This window comes from Xenopus laevis, chromosome 4S (genome assembly GCF_017654675.1).
Source record: "Xenopus laevis strain J_2021 chromosome 4S, Xenopus_laevis_v10.1, whole genome shotgun sequence".
Lineage (NCBI taxonomy): Eukaryota > Metazoa > Chordata > Amphibia > Anura > Pipidae > Xenopus > Xenopus laevis.
Genome location: NC_054378.1, coordinates 23,040,448 through 23,058,871, shown reverse-complemented (window position 1 = coordinate 23,058,871; position 18,424 = coordinate 23,040,448). Strand labels below are relative to the sequence as shown.

The 18,424-nt window shown below is 45.7% G+C and overlaps 2 protein-coding genes across 8 annotated transcripts in view; both read left to right on the top strand.

Moving 5' to 3' along the window:
• The window catches only part of LOC108714951 (ATP-binding cassette sub-family C member 8), a 79,984-nt gene extending 70,755 nt beyond the window's left edge, over positions 1-9,229 (top strand). For all 7 annotated transcript variants that reach the window (XM_041561043.1, XM_041561041.1, XM_041561045.1 and 4 more), the window contains 12 exons: positions 712-869; positions 2,229-2,321; positions 2,862-2,964; positions 3,061-3,174; positions 3,717-3,837; positions 3,926-4,056; positions 4,374-4,452; positions 4,664-4,772; positions 5,133-5,236; positions 5,419-5,552; positions 6,402-6,464; positions 9,051-9,229. In XM_041561043.1, coding sequence (XP_041416977.1) covers positions 712-869; positions 2,229-2,321; positions 2,862-2,964; positions 3,061-3,174; positions 3,717-3,837; positions 3,926-4,056; positions 4,374-4,452; positions 4,664-4,772; positions 5,133-5,236; positions 5,419-5,552; positions 6,402-6,464; positions 9,051-9,188 — 1,347 coding nt within the window. In that variant the 3' untranslated portion in view covers positions 9,189-9,229. The remainder of the gene's footprint in view (positions 1-711; positions 870-2,228; positions 2,322-2,861; positions 2,965-3,060; positions 3,175-3,716; positions 3,838-3,925; positions 4,057-4,373; positions 4,453-4,663; positions 4,773-5,132; positions 5,237-5,418; positions 5,553-6,401; positions 6,465-9,050) is intronic.
• Positions 9,230-12,876: 3,647 nt separating this feature from the next.
• Positions 12,877-16,266, top strand: LOC108715323 (ATP-sensitive inward rectifier potassium channel 11). The gene has a single exon (XM_018260380.2). The coding sequence runs from the start codon at positions 13,311-13,313 to the stop codon at positions 14,475-14,477; it is 1,167 nt and encodes a 388-aa protein (XP_018115869.1). The 5' UTR covers positions 12,877-13,310; the 3' UTR covers positions 14,478-16,266.
• The last annotated feature ends 2,158 nt before the right edge of the window (positions 16,267-18,424 follow it).

The window sequence follows — 18,424 nt, the reverse complement described above, 5'->3', positions numbered from 1 at the left end:
AAATGAGAGGATCAGGTCTGGGTAAGTGGGTGTGGGGGGGGGGTCTCAGTGAGGTGATTTATAGCAATGTATTTTTCATTAGGGCTTTATTGCCTGATGCTCACATTAATGGGCCCGGTAACACAGACCAGGCGTCACTTATTGATGGAATAAAGGGATTTTCTCGTGCCGCCTTGTTATAAATCCCTCTTAGTGATAAATTGCTGTGAATCTCTGGCCAAAAAGCTTCGCAGAATGAAATGATGGGAAATAAAAACCCATCCCCCAGGGAGAGATTTAATCACAGTGTTGGTATGGGGAGCTGGGCTAATAGGATATGCTGGAGTCAAATATATATGAACTGCTATGATATAAATTAATAATAAGTGTTACAAACACCCTCTGGTCTTACTATACACTATACACTCATTCTCCTGAACCCACCTTGTATAGAAAATGCCCCTTTATAATCACAGCTAAATATGTGGGGGGTGCCCCTTCTATCTGATTAAAGCCAATTGCAGATTTGATTCTAATGGGGCATTGATTGCCTATATGCTCGCACTTGGCACCAGGACCATGAGAGATGTGTTGGCAGGAGGATTATGTGCAGCATGACGTTGCTTTAGTGTCAGATCCACAGACACTGGAGTCGCCCCCGATAATCCCCGGCTCAATCTGTGCATTCAAAATCAGTTCTAATTCCCTTTTCTAATTTCCCTGTTTCTCCAGCACATCCCGGCCACCCTGGAATGTTTGAGCCGCTCCACTCTGCTGTGTGTGTCCGCTCTTGCCGTCATCTCCTACGTGACCCCCGTCTTCCTCATCTCCCTAGTGCCCCTCGCCATCATATGTTACTTTATCCAGAAACACTTCCGTGTGGCATCCAGGTAATTGGTACCAAGGGACCCAGTGCCCTTTGCCCATTTCAGGACAAACTCTCCAACCTCAATCCATGTCCTTGGGTTCAACAATGGAATCTGCAGTTCAGATGAGTAAATAGCAACACCACTGTCACCTGCTTTGCTGCTATTCTGGCACCATGGTGGAGCCAAATGTACAATATGGCACTGACGCTATTTAAGACTTTTTGTGCCTAAATTAGCAGAGCAGAAATGGGTGCAAAATAGAACCATAATGTCACAGTTTGACAGAACTGAATTTTCCCCCATCTGAGAGACTCAGAGGATTTCTATTGTTGGTACCAAGGCACAGCTTTGGCAAAGAGACCCTGCACTGCTGCCCAACAAGTCTCCATGCAGTGGCTCATTATTTCATATTCCTCTCCAGTGGCCCCTCAGCAAAGACTTCTTGTCAGGCTCCCCAATGCAGGTGTTCCCTGTATGTATCTTCTTATCAGACCCCCCCCTCCCATTGGGTCTGTTTCCCCTATACTTACACCACTGTTCCTCATATTCTTGGGCCCATAATGATATCACACCTATAAGCCTGTGGGGTCCTTGAGTAGGCTAGGGCCATAGACCTCAGTTGAAATGCTGTGATCCCCCAGATAGATACGCCTTTATTAAAGGAGATATTATATAGCTTTTACTATAATGTGTCCAGTAATAGTTTCAGGTGCTGTCTGGTTGCTAGGGTCATTGTTGCCTAGAAACAGTCATTTTATTCCTTATCTCACTATTACTGGTATTGCAGTCTATTAGCCACACCCCATCTAATAATGATGGCACAATATAATGTTCCCTGTGTAGCTTTATTAACTTTCTGCCCCTGGCGTATCGGGGGTGCATTTTCCTGGCTGATCCACCTCTGCTGAGTGCAATATTTCTGTACAGAGGAATAAGTGAAATATTTCCTGTATATTATAAGTATAAAGTTCAACAGATTAAACATAATTGTTGTGATTAGGGACTGTCAGGGAAAAGGTTAATTATTTTGGAATCCCCCCCCCATCGCTATGTACCCTGACCTTGTCCATGTGATACAAGGTAGCAGCTGGGGCTGAGGCTCAGTCCTGTATCTTGAAACCAATTCCTGGTGCATCCAAGGGAACGGCCCCATATGTTGGTGTAATGCCCCCACTGTCCTGCAGGGGGAGACAGAGCCACATGAACTCTGCTTTCTTGCCTCAGATGGATAGATTAAAGGGGAAATATCATCTGTGCATTGGTTGGGTTTGTGTATGTGATATCTGCTGCTGTATAGATACATATGGGCAGGAGCTGCGATCTCTCCTCCTTTCCTCCTGCATGATTAACCCTGTGCTTGTTATTATTATTAACCCCCAGAGACCTACAGCAACTGGAGGACAGCACTCAACTCCCCCTTCTGTCCCATTTTGCAGAAACAGTTGAAGGACTGACAACCATCCGAGCTTTCAGGTATTTGCCTCTGAGACCCTCTGGGGCAGAGAGAAACATGAGGGCTTATCACCCCAGACAGGGCTTTCCCCCAGCTCTAATTCAATCCCCCCATTCCAAGGCAAGTTGGGAATCTGAGATGATTCAGGGAGTGACACAACAAGTACCAGTTTGTAATTTGAGAATTACTGCTGCACTCTGGGGGCCCCTTCAGTTTGGGCCCCACATTGCAGCCAAAGGGGAGTTGGCTATTTGTGATTGCATAGGATTGAGGCATGTTAGAGACCCTCGGTCTGTGGAGTCTGCAGATGCGAGAGTGGGGTGTGCATGGGGGGGGCCTATTAGCCCCACACAGGGTGCATTATGGGAGACAGAATGTGAGGAAGTGCAGACAGTTACATGCAGGGGGCAATATTCTCCTTCTTATCTGAAACACAACTTTCTCTCGCTAGGGGCAGTAAGCCTGGCAACTAAACTTCTGTTGTTATTCAGTGCATGCGTCTGTACAATGGTCCCACTGAGCTAATACTGGTTTATGTAATTTTCCTGGTCTTTCCATAGGTATGAACCACGGTTCCAACAAAAGCTTCTGGAACACACGGATTCCAACAACATCGCCTCCCTGTTCCTCACCGCTGCCAACCGGTGGTTAGAAGTGAGAATGGCAAGTACAGAGTTGTCTAGTTTCTTTTAGGTGCGAAAATCACTTCCCAATCCCCAGTTCTCATATATGAAAGGTTTTTGTTCCCCTTTATTTCAGGAGTACATTGGGGCCTGCGTTGTGCTTATCGCTGCCGTTGCCTCTATAACCAACTCATTGCACTACAACCTGTCGTCCGGCCTCGTTGGACTGGGACTCACGTATGCACTCATGGTAATTGCACTGACATTGCTCTACAACGCCGCCCTGTCTGCTGGAACCACTATTATCTTATTATAAGTTATTTTATAACTGATTTCTCTTACTATAAGAAATGTGCTGTGGCTTTGCAGTTACCCAATCAGAACCTGGCTCTGGGCTGTTCTGAAATTAAAGCCCAATTAGTTTCTAACCAATCCTGAGGAGGGCCCCATTGTATAGCTCCTCCCACTTCCAGTTTGTTAATTATAATTCATCATAAATAATAAAACAAGTCATTTTGAGATTACAAGATGATAAATATAAATGATGGAACCTGAGATCAGAGATCATCCGCCCCTTTAATGATTGATGAGGCTCAGTGAATTATTTCTGTCTATTTAATCCAATCTGCATTTTATATGAGCCTGGAATTGCTGTTCCGACCCACGCAGCCGGGGAAGAGGGAAGGGGCAGTAATGGAGAGGAATTAGTAATGGGCTGGCGCCGCTCAGCCTATTGATTTAAACAGATTATTCATTGCCAGCTTTTGGCTCCTAACTGCTGTCATTGGCCAGGTGTCCAACTACCTGAACTGGATGGTGCGTAACCTGTCTGACATGGAGATCCAACTCGGGGCAGTGAAGAGAATCAATGGGCTCCTCAAAACCGAACCAGAGAATTACAAGGGGCTTCTGTGTGAGTGATGGGGGAATTCATGTTCTATTGAGAATTGATGAGTCTCTGCCTCTCTGACACCCCCTCTCTGTCTCCCCCTCGGGCACAGCCCCCTCACAGATCCCCCACAACTGGCCAGAGAATGGGGAGATCCAGATCCAGAACTTGAGTGTTCGATATGACTCCTCCCTGAAGCCGGTTCTGAAGCACGTCAATGCCCACATCACTCCGGGCCAGAAGGTACTGGTTATGTATTCTGTCCCTGCACTGCTTGTTCCAACTCACTGACTCACTTACACACCAACAGCTTGGAGTGTGAGGGCAGCAGGGGAAGAAGCTGGGAGTTCTCAGGAAGTTGGTATCAGGGAGATACAAATCCATCAGGTCCAACCCTCCTGGTACTTTCAGTGCAGATTCTGGTTGTTCCAGTGGAAGGGGAAATGTGTGTTTTTGGCTTTTATATAAGAAATAGGGGAGACCCCAGGGTATCATTGTTACTCTATCCCTGAATTCTCCACCAACCAAAGCATCTCTCCACTTGCCCCTCATTTCCTCAGATCGGGATCTGCGGTCGGACTGGGAGTGGCAAGTCCTCCTTCTCATTGGCCTTCTTCCGAATGGTGGACACGTTCCAAGGTAAGTGGGAAACTACTGCCCAACTGCCCATCTCACTGATCTCCCTTGATGAACCTGCCCAACAGCACCCCCCCCCCCCTCACAGTCACTGGGAGACACTAAAGTGATTGGTATAAATACAATACATTCTTTGCAGGGGTATTCCCAGAATTCCTTTCTGCTTTCCCCACTGTGATGCCTCAGTCCAATATACTTTGTCTGCTCCCCCCAGGCAGGATCATCATTGATGGGATAGACATTGCCAAGTTGCCTCTGCAGACCCTTAGATCTCGACTGTCAATCATCCTGCAGGACCCCATATTGTTCAGTGGTACCATCCGGTAGGTCTATAGACCGTCAGCTTTATGGTCTCTCTGCAGATATATGGACTGTTCCTGCTGAATTGTGCTTAGTAGGAGGATACCTATGCTGCCATTATAAGATCATATGATGAAGCATTAGCAACAAGGTGGGGAATGTCTGCAGCCTTCCAGCAGGGGGCAGTGCCCAACTCCAAAGGACAATGAGGGGGGAAAGTCAGTATAGAAGGGGTACAATGAGGTGTTGTTGATGGAGCAGAAATCTGGGGAAGAGGAGAACATTGGGATCTTTTGTGTAAGTGAAGCGGCAGTGGGTGTCGAGTCCATATAATTGTATCTATACTAACCCACTAGTAACTAACACAGAAGTGTCTCGCCCAGGTTTAACCTGGACCCAGAGAACAAGTGCACTGACGCCATGCTGTGGGAGGCGCTGGAGATTGCACAACTCAAACACGTGGTGAAGGTTTTGCCGGGTGGCCTGGGTGAGTTTGGATTCTCATGTGACATATAGAAAGTGCATGTGATTTGGGTACAGTCCCCATGCCCAGTCCATATCAGTGTGTGCCATGTCATGTGAGAGGCATGGCGCTGGCACATACTGATATGGTGGGAGATGAGGACTGTGTTTGCCCTGTGGGGTAACTACTTGGGGGTCCTTTTGCAGATGCGGCAGTGACAGAAGGGGGAGAGAATTTCAGTGTGGGGCAGAGGCAGCTCTTCTGTTTGGCACGTGCCTTTGTGCGTAAGAGCAGCATTCTCATCATGGATGAGGCCACGGCTTCCATCGACATGGCCACGGTACGTTATCAGCCCCAACGGAATGAACTACTCGTCTTGCACTCAAGGTGCCTATTAATAACCCGCAGCTCAGTACTTAGGGCCTCACGTGGCAGCTCCAGTATCAGCCGTCTCTAGAGATACACTCTGGCACTGACTTCAGACTGGCACACACAGCGGCACAGACTGAGCAGCACCTTTACATTTTACTTCAATGTGTTTTCATAGATACTCTATTAGCTGGTGCCAGTGCCCAGTTAGTGCCAGCACCCTCCCATTTAGTGCTAACATTCTATCTGCTAAAGCTGGTTCCCAGTCAAAGCCATTAAGCTATCAGATAGCATCAGTGCCCCCTCAGCTTCAGTAGTACCAACATCAACTGGTGCCAGTGCCTTCTCATCTAGTGCCCAGTTAATGCCAGCACCCTTTCATCTAGTGCCAGTGCCCAGTTAGTGCCAGCACCCTCTCATCTAGTGCCAACATTCAATCTGCTAAAGCCAGTTCCCGGTCAAAGTAATCAAGCTCTCAGGTAGTGCCTGTGCCCCTTCAGCTTCAGTAGTACCAACATCAGCTGGTGCCAGTGCCCTGTAAGCTAGTGAGGCCTAGTTAAAGGGTAAATTCAGGATTTCAGTATCTAATATAAATGTGCCATACACTGTGGGTGCTAGTCTCCCTGCTCAGACTGATTTGGTGCCCAGCATATCCCAGAATGAGGAGATCCAGGGAAAGACCTACTTGACCAGAGCAGCACAAACTACAAATTCATGGAGGGGAGGGGGTTAATGAGGACATCCCTGTATCTCTGCAAATGAGGGACAACCCCAAATGTTTCTTTGCTGATTTCTATTCCCCTTTCCTCCCCCCCCCCAGGAGAACATCTTACAGAAGGTGGTGATGACGGCGTTTGATGATCGCACTGTAGTCACCATTGCAGTAAGTTCGAGTGTGAAATCTGGAGCCAGTTTTAGGGAATCACCTGGTAATCGCTGGACTCCCCATATAATTGGGAATATTGGGGGGAGCTGTGTTACACTACAGACTTCCTTTTTGGACCATGTTGTTAGATGTTGTGATGCAGCAGCCACATGTCCAGTCTCCTGCCTCAATCTGTGTCCCACCCTCTGCCGCCCCCCCCCCCTCAGCAAGAGAGAGAATTGGGTCAGTAGCACCGGGAGCCCCTGCCTGTATATACACATAAGCCCTTCTCTCATAGGCACTAGCTGGGTCTTCTAGCTTTATCACTCATGTCTGGAACTTGCAGCAGGAGGCACTGTCCCAGTGACTGCATTCACCCCCCTGCCCTTAGCATCTTCTAATTCTCCCAGCTCAGTCCTAGATATTGGGGGTACAGGAGAGTGGGGGTTGTAGCAGAAGGGAAGAACATTTGATGAAGGTGCAGCAAGAAAATAGGGGGAATGGAGAGAAGTGACTTAGGATTTAGCTCTGTTAGATCAGCCTCCTCATCCTCCTGTTTCCTCTCCATTTCTGAGTGTGTGAGTAACTGTGACATTGCCAGTGAAAGTGTGAGACTAAATTCAGGGCAAGATTTAGCAATATGCTGGCACAAAGCAGTGATGGCAAACTTCTCTTGGGTTGATGGGAGTTGTATTTTTACCAGAGGCTGCCTGTCAGTACAGCTGTATGAAAAGAATGAGCCCAGTACTAAGGATGGCATTTCTTATGCCCTGTGCTGAGCCTGCGGTGTGTGAGGCAGATGGTATCACTGCGGGTGAGTACCCAGTTCATCACTTAATTATCAATCCCAGCATTCTCAGCTCAGCGGGCAGCACTGGTTTCCAGGAAACTGCACAACATCCCCCCAAACTGATAAGTAACCAACTTACAGTGAATATGTAGCAACTGACATCAGCCCAAATATAGTGACACCCCCCAGTATTGAATGTGCTCCACTCCTTCTCCACCTGCTCATGTGTGATATATATATATATATATATTATATATATATATACAATATCAAAACAGGGGGGTTGTGGGAGCACTCTAAAGGCTTTAAAGTATATATATAAGTATAATAAATGCTATTGCATATGTACCCAAAACAGGGGTTATTTTGTTACAAAGTTATGATCATAAAATTGACCCGAATGGCGGTCCCTAACTTGTTTTATATTTTATGTGCATTTTAGCATTACCTGTAAGCAATGTCCGTTGAACGCTGTTTTTTCACTAAGGGCTAAATCCTCCCCAGCCAGCAATCAGGCTTTTAAAGGAGAGATATTCCCAAAACAAACGCCCAATTTTAAAAGCATAGGATCACCACTAGTTTAAAGGGGGGTTATGGGGTGCTACAACCACTGAAGCTATGCCACAGCTCCTGGCTAAATATACAATATCAAAACAGGGGGGTTGTGGGAGCACTCTAAAGGCTTTAAAGTATATATATAAGTATAATAAATGCTATTGCATATGTACCCAAAACAGGGGTTATTTTGTTACAAAGTTATGATCATAAAATTGATAAGCCACCATACCACGTCAAGGTAAACCCCGAATGGCGGTCCCTAACTTGTTTTATATTTTATGTGCATTTTAGCATTACCTGTAATCAATTACAATTATTATACTTATATATATACTTTAAAGCCTTTAGAGTGCTCCCACAACCCCCCTGTTTTGATATTATATATATATATATATATATATATATATATATATATATATATATATATACCATTGCAATTCATATGCACCGACTGGAGAGTAGTGATGGGCAAATAAATTCGGCAGGTGCGAATTCATGGCGAATCTCTGAGTTTTGCCACTGGCGAATCCTTGCTCATTACAGCTGGAGAAAGGGGGGAAAGGGAAAATTGAGATAATAAGAATGGGGGTGAAAGAAGAGTTGAACTAGAGCGAGGGGGGAGATTTTGGTTAGTGAATGGGAGGAAAGAAAAGAGGAGTGAGATTATGGGGCATTAGAGAATGGGGGAGAGAGGGGGGAAGAGTTGGGGTAGTGAATGGGAGGAGAGAAAAGGGGAGTGAGATTATGGGGGTTAGAGAATGGGGCAGAGAGAGTGGGAGGGATGGGGTAGTGAATGGGACTAAAGAAAAGGGGAGTTAGGGTGGGGGAGAGAGAGAGAGGGGAGAGTTGGGGTAGTGAATGGGACTAGAGAAAATGGGAGTGTTGGGGTAGTGAATGGGAGGAGAGAAAAGGAGTGAGATTATAGGGGGGAGAGTTGGGGTAGTGAATGGGAGGAGAGAAAGGGGAGTGAGATTATTCGGGTTATAGAATGGGAGAGAGTTGGGGTAGTGAATGGGAGGAGAGAAAGGGGGAGTGAGATTATGGGGGGGTTAGAGAATGGGAGAGAGGTGGAAGAGCTGGGGTACTGAGGTGGGTAAGTACGATTATGGGAGGGAAAAGAAGAATGAGAAGGGAAAAAAGAGAGAGGATTGAGGAAAGTGAAAGAATTGTTGGAAAAGGGTTAGAGAGTGGCTGGATTAATAATGGAGTGGGGATCCCACATCCTGACATTGCACCCCCTTTCCTCTCTCCCCCAGCATCGGGTTCACACCATCCTGAACGCAGACCTGGTGATTGTAATGAAGCGCGGCGCCATCATGGAGTACGACAAGCCGGAGGCACTGCTGGAGCAGGAGGGCAGCATGTTCGCTTCTTATGTGCAAGCTGATAAATAAGTGCAATTCACTGATCGCTTTTATATGGGTGTAAATAAGCTGTAAATACAAATATTATTGATTATTTCATAACAACAAACGTTTCCTCTTTATTAATGATGCCTGTTTGCTTCCCTACATAACCCCCCCCCTTCCCCCCGGCCTGAAGGGCAATGGGGGGAGAATAAAGAAGGGGGAAGTGGGTACTTTGGGGAGAAACCCATTGCAATCTGGACCCATCATATAATTGTAGTATTGACATGGAAACACAAGGAAGCTATAAAGCCCAGATGAACTCTAATTAATGTCATTATGGAGAATAACAGCACAGGGGCCTCATGGGAATATAGATAAAATACATGAATGTGGTTTCCTATCCATATCATTTAAATCTCTCTCTCTTCCATGGGACCCCAGGCAGGTTAGAGATGGAAATGTACCATCTGGGCAGGGGGGGGCACCAGCAGATCAAGCACAGGGTCATTATGGAATGGAGAAAAAAGCCCCCGGCGTGAGATTCAATGTCACAGTCACAACTCTTTACACTGAGCCACTGAGTCAGCAGATTCTGGGCAGGAACTGCAGATCCAGTAAAAGCTCCACAATCTGATCCTGGTACAACTGCTGAATGCAGGAATTCTGACCCCAAAGCCACAGTAAAACTGATGCATGATGGTGCCAATGTTATTTATAGGGGGGTAGCACCACTACTTTCAGAGTGCTAATGTGCCAGCCCTACCTGCTCAGATAAACTGGGTGCTAAGGAGCCCTGGACTGCTGCCAATTAGGCCCTGGTGGTAAAAATAATTTACTATATAAGCACCTAAGGGCCCGTGTCCAGGATGGCAGTTTTAGGGGGGCTGATATGGGGTGCCAATATAGGGAAAAAACACTGTTGTAAAGGCATTAGTTACAGTATGTGTTCAGGTTCTGCCCCCCCCCATGTTCCAGTACACAAGTGTGTGACACGCCAGCTGCATGATGCCCAACTCTCTGCTGCTGGGAATCTTGGTTCCTATATTTGGCCGATGAGGAGAGTACGTGGGGGCTGACACTTTCCTCACATTCCTGGGGACCTGTGACTCAAGTGATCCCATTTCTTCCTGTCAGCGCTGGGCAGGTGTCACTTGGATCTCTATGGGAAGGGACAGACTCACAGGTCATGGGTACTCCCCCATCAGCCTTACTAATAATCCTACACAACAGAATTGGTGACTGGAGGTCCATTTCTGGTAAATAGGGAGAAATCTCTTTTGCCTCTTTCATAAATCTGCCCCAATTGTCCCTCCCAGAGGGGAATTGACACATGTATGGGTATATGGGTAGCAGTTCCTAATGCTGGCGCCTTGGCATTTAAACATGTTGCCCACCTGGTAAACTGAGATCTGATATTTGATATAATAATAATAATAATAATAATAATAATAATATATTTCCACTCATCTGCTTCCTCCTGTTTTACCTCTCCATCCCACACTCTTCTACCCTGATTTCCCAATGCTCCTTCTATCCCTCTCCTGCTCCAATCCTATCTTTCCCCCCTATCCTGTTCTAATCTGCCCTTCTGCCCTTCTTTCTCCCCCATTTCCTCCTGCCTAGAGTGCTGTCCCTGGAATACTATTGCAGTGCTATAATGGGTTAGACCTCTCATTGAATGTTTCCTTTTGTTTAACACTGAGAAACATAATTCATTTGAATCCCCGTCCCCCATATCTGGGCTTCATACTGGCGAGGGACCCACAGGGTCGCAGAGCTCAGAGACAGATCAGGTCTCGGCTGCAGTATTTTTGGCTGAGGATGGAAGGGCCTTGGAATGAAAAGACAAATATGCAGCGAGGAAAGGCGATATCACCATCAGCATAAGAAGGGGTTATTTATTGTAAGGGCAGTCAGGTTATGGGATTTCCTACCAAGAGAGGGAAATAAGAGATACATTGGTGGGGAGGAAAGGAGATTTCACCATCGGCATAGGAAGGGGTTCTTTACTGTAAGGGCAGTCAGGTTATGGGATCATCCTAGAACATTTACTTTACAGTCACCAGCATATGTTGAGAGGCATGTTGCAGAGTGACTGCACTGATTTCGATAACACCAGGCAATATCCATTTAAATTCATTTTATAATAATGTTTCTAACAGATGTAGGTGCAGCCTTAGGGCCCACTTATTTCTGTTCATGAAGCTGAGCGCCATACAAGGTTGTATCCTAACACAGGTCTGTGCCCCCTCTAGAGAATTGTGTGCCTGTATTTGCCCCCCTCACTGACAGATAGAAGTAGCTACAAGTAAGAAATACCCTAACAGGTGACTTTTGTCCCAATTCTCCCTATTCAAGCTTTTCCCAAGTTATGACTGTTTCGCGCACAAACCCAGAGACCGTCGAAACAAAGAGGGGATTTATATTTCCCAAACTGTTATTGTTTCTCCTGGAAATAAATCACTAAATTAGGATTTTGGCTTCAGAAATAAAAATGGAGGCATTATTGTTGCAATAATACAATTAGGGACCCCCTAAACTGGCCCAGTAGGGGGGGGGCTAGAGAGTAATGTTACCTTGGTATAGAGCAACTTAAAATTAGATTTGCACCTCCTCCTAATCCCAAAACCTCTTGCAACACCCTATAGCTTTACTCTATGCCAGGATTCCCTGTACCTGTCTCTTCTGCATCAGCTTGTATGGGGAAAATAGGAAAATAGGTCATTTAAAGGGATGGTTCATCTTTAAGTAAATTGTAGTATGTTATATAATGGCTAATTTTAAGCAACTTTTCAGTTGGTCTTCATTATTTCTGACTCTTTCCAGCTTTCAAATGGGGGTCACTGACCCCATCTAAAAACAAATGGTCTGTAAGGCTACAAATGTATTGTTATTGCTACTTTTTATTAATCGTCTTTCTATTCAGGCCTCTCCTATTCATATTCCAGTTTCTTATTCAAATCAATGCATGGTTTCTAGGGCAATTTGGATCCCGGCAATCAGAATGCTGAAACTGCAAACTGGAGAGCTGCTGAATAAAAAGCTAAATAAGCCAAAAACCACAAATAATAAATGAAAACCAATGGCAAATTATCTCAGAAAATCACCCTCTACATCATACTGCCAGTTAACTCCAAGGTGAACAACCCCTTTAATATAATAAATGTTTTCATAGTCTCTATAGATCCAAATTACCTGGCCTACTAAGAGGGGAATGAGTGATTCATTGGTGGGGTGTAAATGAGATTTCGCCATCAGCATAGTAAGGCGTTCTACTATATTAGTAGATCCACAGTTACTTGGCAGAAAGTGGTTCCCAACCCATTTGATTATTGCCAGGTGCCAGCGAGGGGCAAATGGACGATTTTGCACCATAATTAGGAGGAAAGGAGAACCCCAGTCCCCATGGGAAATTTTGCAAATGGGAAGCTCCTGAGAGCCACTCAGGGGCCCAGGATGTAATGAGATCCATTCAGTAAATCATTTAATCAGCAAATGCAGGTGAAACAGGATCCGATACGCAGAGTCGGGTTCCAGTGGCCCCAGTCTAGGTCGTGCCCCAGTTGTGCCCCTTATCGCTGGCTGAAGAGACTCCGTCCTGCGCATCACACGCACATTGTGCTTCAGCGATCTTACTGTAAACCCTGCAGCAAACATGCCGCCCCACTACAGATCCCTGAATCCCACCGACCCCCCTCTCTGTGCTCCCCTCCTTTCCTCCCTACTCATCTATGCCTCCCCCTTTGTCCCATTCACTCGCTTAATTTGCGGCTCCTGATTCGAAGTCCCCGGGCGCCCCCCAGTGGCCTCTGTTAGACGCGCATTTCCAATCAGACCACGGCAGGAGCAAGTGCAGCAGAAGGAGCTCTCCCCGCTCCCCAGCGCAGCCTCATTGTCCATTATTAGGATTAAGTCGTCCGTCTCGGCTCCTCTTTGACCAGGATGGAAGCGCAGATCGATCGCAGTCGGTAGTAGTCGCTCTCTGGGCGCTTTTAGGATGAAATTCCCTCCCAGCCCTCCCCTTTCTCCCCTGACTGATTGGCGTGGGCAGATGGAGCTAACAGTCGGGGCCGGACCAAGCAGGACACAGAACCGACCAGACCTTACCGTCCTGTCCGGACCTCTGTGAGCTTGTGCCCTACCCTCCGCAAATACTATGGGACAAGCATGATCTCCAGGAAGGGCATTATCCCCGAGGAGTATGTGCTCACCACCCGCCTGGCAGAGGACATCGCCGAGCCCAAGTACCAAGCCAAGGAGAGACGGGCTCGCTTTGTGGCCAAGAATGGCACCTGCAATGTGGCACACAAAAACATCAGGGAGCAGGGGCGCTTTCTCCTTGATGTGTTCACCACTGTGGTGGACCTCAAGTGGCACTACACCCTCCTCATCTTCACCATGTCCTTCCTCTGCACCTGGCTGCTTTTTGGCATGATCTGGTGGCTCATCGCCTTTGCGCATGGGGACCTGGACAACAACGACGAGAGCTTCGTGCCCTGTGTGACCAGTGTCCAGTCCTTCACTGCAGCCTTCTTGTTCTCCATTGAGGTGCAGGTCACCATTGGCTTTGGAGGTAGGATGATCACAGAAGAGTGCCCCTCTGCAATCCTGGTGCTCATCATCCAGAACATTGTTGGTTTGGTCATTAATGCCATCATGCTGGGCTGTATCTTCATGAAGACTGCCCAAGCCCACCGGAGAGCAGAGACCCTTATCTTCAGCAAGCATGCGGTCATTGCCATGAGGAATGGCAAGCTCTGCTTCATGTTCAGGGTAGGTGACCTGAGGAAGAGTATGATCATCAGTGCCACCATCCGCATGCAGGTGGTGAGGAAGTCCAGCAGCCAAGAAGGTGAAGTTCTACCTCTCAACCAAATTGATATCCAGATGGAAAACCCAATCAGCACCAATGGGATCTTCCTAGTCTCCCCCCTCATCATCTGCCACACGATCACCAAAGACAGTCCCCTATATGATATCTCCCCTGACAGCCTCACCCACCATGAAGACTTGGAGATCATTGTCATCCTGGAGGGGGTAGTCGAAACCACAGGAATAACCACTCAAGCAAGGACTTCCTACCTGGCTGATGAGATTCGCTGGGGGCAAAGGTTTGTTCCTATAGTGGCAGAGGAGGATGGCAGATATTGTGTCGATTACTCAAAATTTGGGAATACGGTCAATGCCCCGACCCCCCACTGCACCCCTAGGGCATTGGAGGAGAACCACAGCGCTCTGGACAACATCTCCTTCTCCCCCAGGAGCACAGTCAGAAGGAGAAATATGTCTATGAAGGTAAAACCAAAGTTCACTCTGTTTGAAGAGCCTTCCTGACCCACCAAGGGGATTTGCCTTATTCACAAAGGACAGACTTGTACCCACAATGTTCAGGGACAGGCAATATCTTATATGCAAGTGGGAGCAGCCTATAGTGTTGGAGTGGATCAGGTATTTCTGCAGTATTTCATATGATGACACGTAGCCTTGCACTTACCCTTTATTTACTTTTATAATCTCTTTGTTTCCCTTGAAATTCCATGTTGAGCAACTTCCCCTTTATTCTGGGATCAGCGATGACAATGTTGCATCTACTGGAGAATTTGCCTCCTAGGAGACCTTGTTCTATTTACAGCCCCCCCAGCAGTCAGCTCCTAGGAGACACATTGTCCCTACTGCTCTGTTTAACCCCTGGGAAGACCTTCAACTGTACTGGTCTGTTTAACCCTTGGGAGACCTGCAGCAGATCCCACCTAAAGCTCTATGCACAGAGATTCAGCAATACTGGGTCAGATTGTGGTGTTTTGAGGGGAAATAATTTCACTTCTCAAAATGTATCGTCTCCTTTAATGCTCCCATGGAGGAACCTGTTTCCTGGCGCTCATGTGACCCATAAACAGACGCAGCACTGCTGCCTGGAGAGACCTGAGCTCATTGAACAGGGAGAGAAAATAATTTAATGTTAATGGAAATTAAATCTAAGGGGTTGTTCACCTTTAAATTAACTGTTAGTATGATGTAGAGAGTGATATTCTGAGACAATTTGCTTGTTGGTTTTCATTTTTTATCATTTGTGGTTTTTGAGTTATTTTGCTTTGTATTCAAAAAGCTCTCCAGCAATCTGGTTGTTAGGGTCCAACTCACCCTAGCAACAATACATTGATTTGCATTGGAGACTGGACTATTAATAGGAGAGGCCTGAATAGAAAGACAAGTAATAAAATGTAGGAATAACAATAAATTTGTAGCTTAAAGAACATTTGTTTTTAGATGGGGTTAGTGGCCCCCATTTGAAAGCTGGAAATAATCAGAGGAAAAACAGCAAATAATGAAAAAAACTATAAAAAAAGAAATAATGATGACCAATTTAAAAGTTGCTATAATTGGTCATTCTATAACTTACTAAAAATTAATGAGAAGGTGAACCACCCCTTTAAAGGGGTTGATCATGTGACTGCAGTGTCCCTTTAACTTCTCACCTGTGCAGAATGCGCCTACTGCCCATTTAAAGGGAAACTGACAGTAAATAACAATTAGTAACAATCGGGCGGTTCCTTTTATCTCACTGCTGTGGGCCCGGCAACTCAAAGGGCCCAAGCAATATTTTTCTTATCAGTAATAGTGCAGTAGAATATGATTTTAATGAGTCTTCACCCCCATACTTTGGTACACACACACCCCCAAGCATGAAACTCCCCTGACAGTGACACTTTCCCTTTAACTCCCGGTGAGCCCTTCTCATATGAATTTAAGTGCTGGGAGACAGGGAGCAGCTGACACCCATCTGTGCTGTACCCTGGGCAGGGGCAGGTTCCAGGCAAATGGTGGGGGATAAATATAGAAAGTATTACTTCATGTCTTAAAGGAAACTCAATGAGCAAATACCCCCCCCCACACACACACACACACCGGGAGTTTGGGCAGAAGACACCGCATGTGACTTTTATATAATGGGATAGAGACTATTTATATGCAAATCCAATGGCTACAAATAAATTCTGCCTTTTTTTCTAAATATTGCACCCATTTATTTTATTGGGAAATGGGGATTTTTGGGTCTGTTTGCGGCCACTGTTCCCGCTGAGAAATTTACTAAACAAATAAATAAACATTTCCTTCTCTGTCACCTCATAAAGTGTTGGGTTTAATGGAAATTCTAGTGAATCTCAAAGAAATCTCCATTTGGATCACAGCTGGGGAAGGAGTCACTTGTTAGAAAGTCGGGATTCTCCCCAGTGCTGCTCTCACTCCATTATATGGGTGTTACTGGGAGAATCCAAAGACTTCACTTTAAGTCAGACCTGCAGATACAGACAGCTGGGAGTTGTATTGGCACAAACACTCTCACACACAGACTCACTCTCACACACACACACTCACTCTCACACACATATACACTTACACACTCACACAAACATACATACAAACACACACAATCAAGTAGGTGCATGTTTGTGAGTTCCACGTGCCAAACTCTTTTCCATTTGCTTTAGATTTGCTCAAACCTGCGTCACACACACAAATACTGTAAATATGCCCATGTGCAAGACTCGTAAGCCGCTGACTAACCACAAGATACTGATCCAATCCTGGATTTTATTAGGTCTGAATGCCCTGAGTGGATCAGAATCTGCCTTATGACCTGGGCTTCAGTGTTACTTCTATAGTGTCGCTGTATAAACACACACATATAATATATATATATATATATATATATACACACACACACACACACACACACGATTACACTATTTTATTTATATATTTGGGCACTACTGGCCACAATGTGCTTCTAACTAAGAGGAGTCACTGCCCCTCTATTCATAAATATGGAAAGGCCAATGTATTGTCACTAGGGTTAATATTTTGATTAAAAAGGAGGGGCACATGAGGCACAAGAAGACCTGAAGTCAAAGTTTAACTCTGTGTGTGTATAAAAATGAAAGTGAGTTCACATGAGATATTTGTATGATTATATTTGGGGGTGAGAGATCTGTATATTGTCCCCCAGACAGTAGCCTCAGTTCTTCATACAGGTCATGGGACTCCAGGATGCAGCATTGTTACATTGTATCAAATAATCAATTGATGTAAGAGTCACATGATATACCTATACCTCCTGCCTCCCATCTGTAACATTGTAACATTAACCCTTATACTGTGTAACAATAGCACTTTCTCCTCACATGGTTACATAGCAACTGAGGTGGAACTACACAAACGTCAATCCCAGATGGATCCAACTTTACTTGCAACAGCTGCTAAGTAGTGGGATCAATACACAAACACTATTTTAAGGCTGAGCAACCTCATCCCCCAGCAGTGATTTCCCCAACCTCACTGTCCTCACTGAGAAGAACTACAGGGTATGGGACCCCAGGCTTAACAGAAATATTCTTATATTTTACACAAAAAACAGCTGTAACTGATACACATCACTACTAAGATACAGATATTAATTACAATACAATGTACCCCCTACTGTAAATGATAAGGATATTAGAAGTTATTAGAGGGACCATGGTCAGCCCTGGTCATGGAGGTTAGAAAACTGTTCATTAAAGCTGTGCGGTTGGACTAAGATTACCTGTTGCAGGTGGACTGCTTTGCATTCTCTATTACTTTCACTAATATCACTCCAAAATAATTCCCATCTACCTGGCCAGGTAATTAAGCCCCACCAGCTGGCAAAATAGTGGGTGGAGTTCAGTCTGTAATGTGGAAATGGAAGAGAGAAGATGCCCTGGATACAGGTGAGTACTGCAGTTTGTCTTTAAACAACTACTATTTTATCTAGAGCGGAACTTTATATAAAATGTCACAAGGGGTTTCCTTTTCCTCTATAGGGGGGTAAATCCCTCCATGAGATGGCATACAGTCAGAATATAGTAACACAATTGGCACAAAAGGCATTGAGGAACTGGGGTAGGGGGTACATGGGAGGTGGTACTTGGGGTGAATTGATCCTCAGGATACCTTCCCTACGTGTATTAGTCATGTTGTGTCCAGTTATCGCCAATGGGATTTTTTTTTGTTTCCTGGGTCTACAAACACCCCTAGCAGGGGGGTCCTATGTATCTCTAGATGTTGTTAAATTACATAAGCCCAGTGCTCACACAGTCCTATGGAAATTAATTACAGTACAGAAGAGTTAAGAAAGGGGCCAGTTTTGGGCTGTGGCTAGTAGACTCATGGCAGGCACCAAAGAGCTAGTAAAGCCCCAATGAGGCCACAGGAATATTTCCCCAGCAGTCGATGTTCTGGTGCAAGTGGATCTCAGCAAT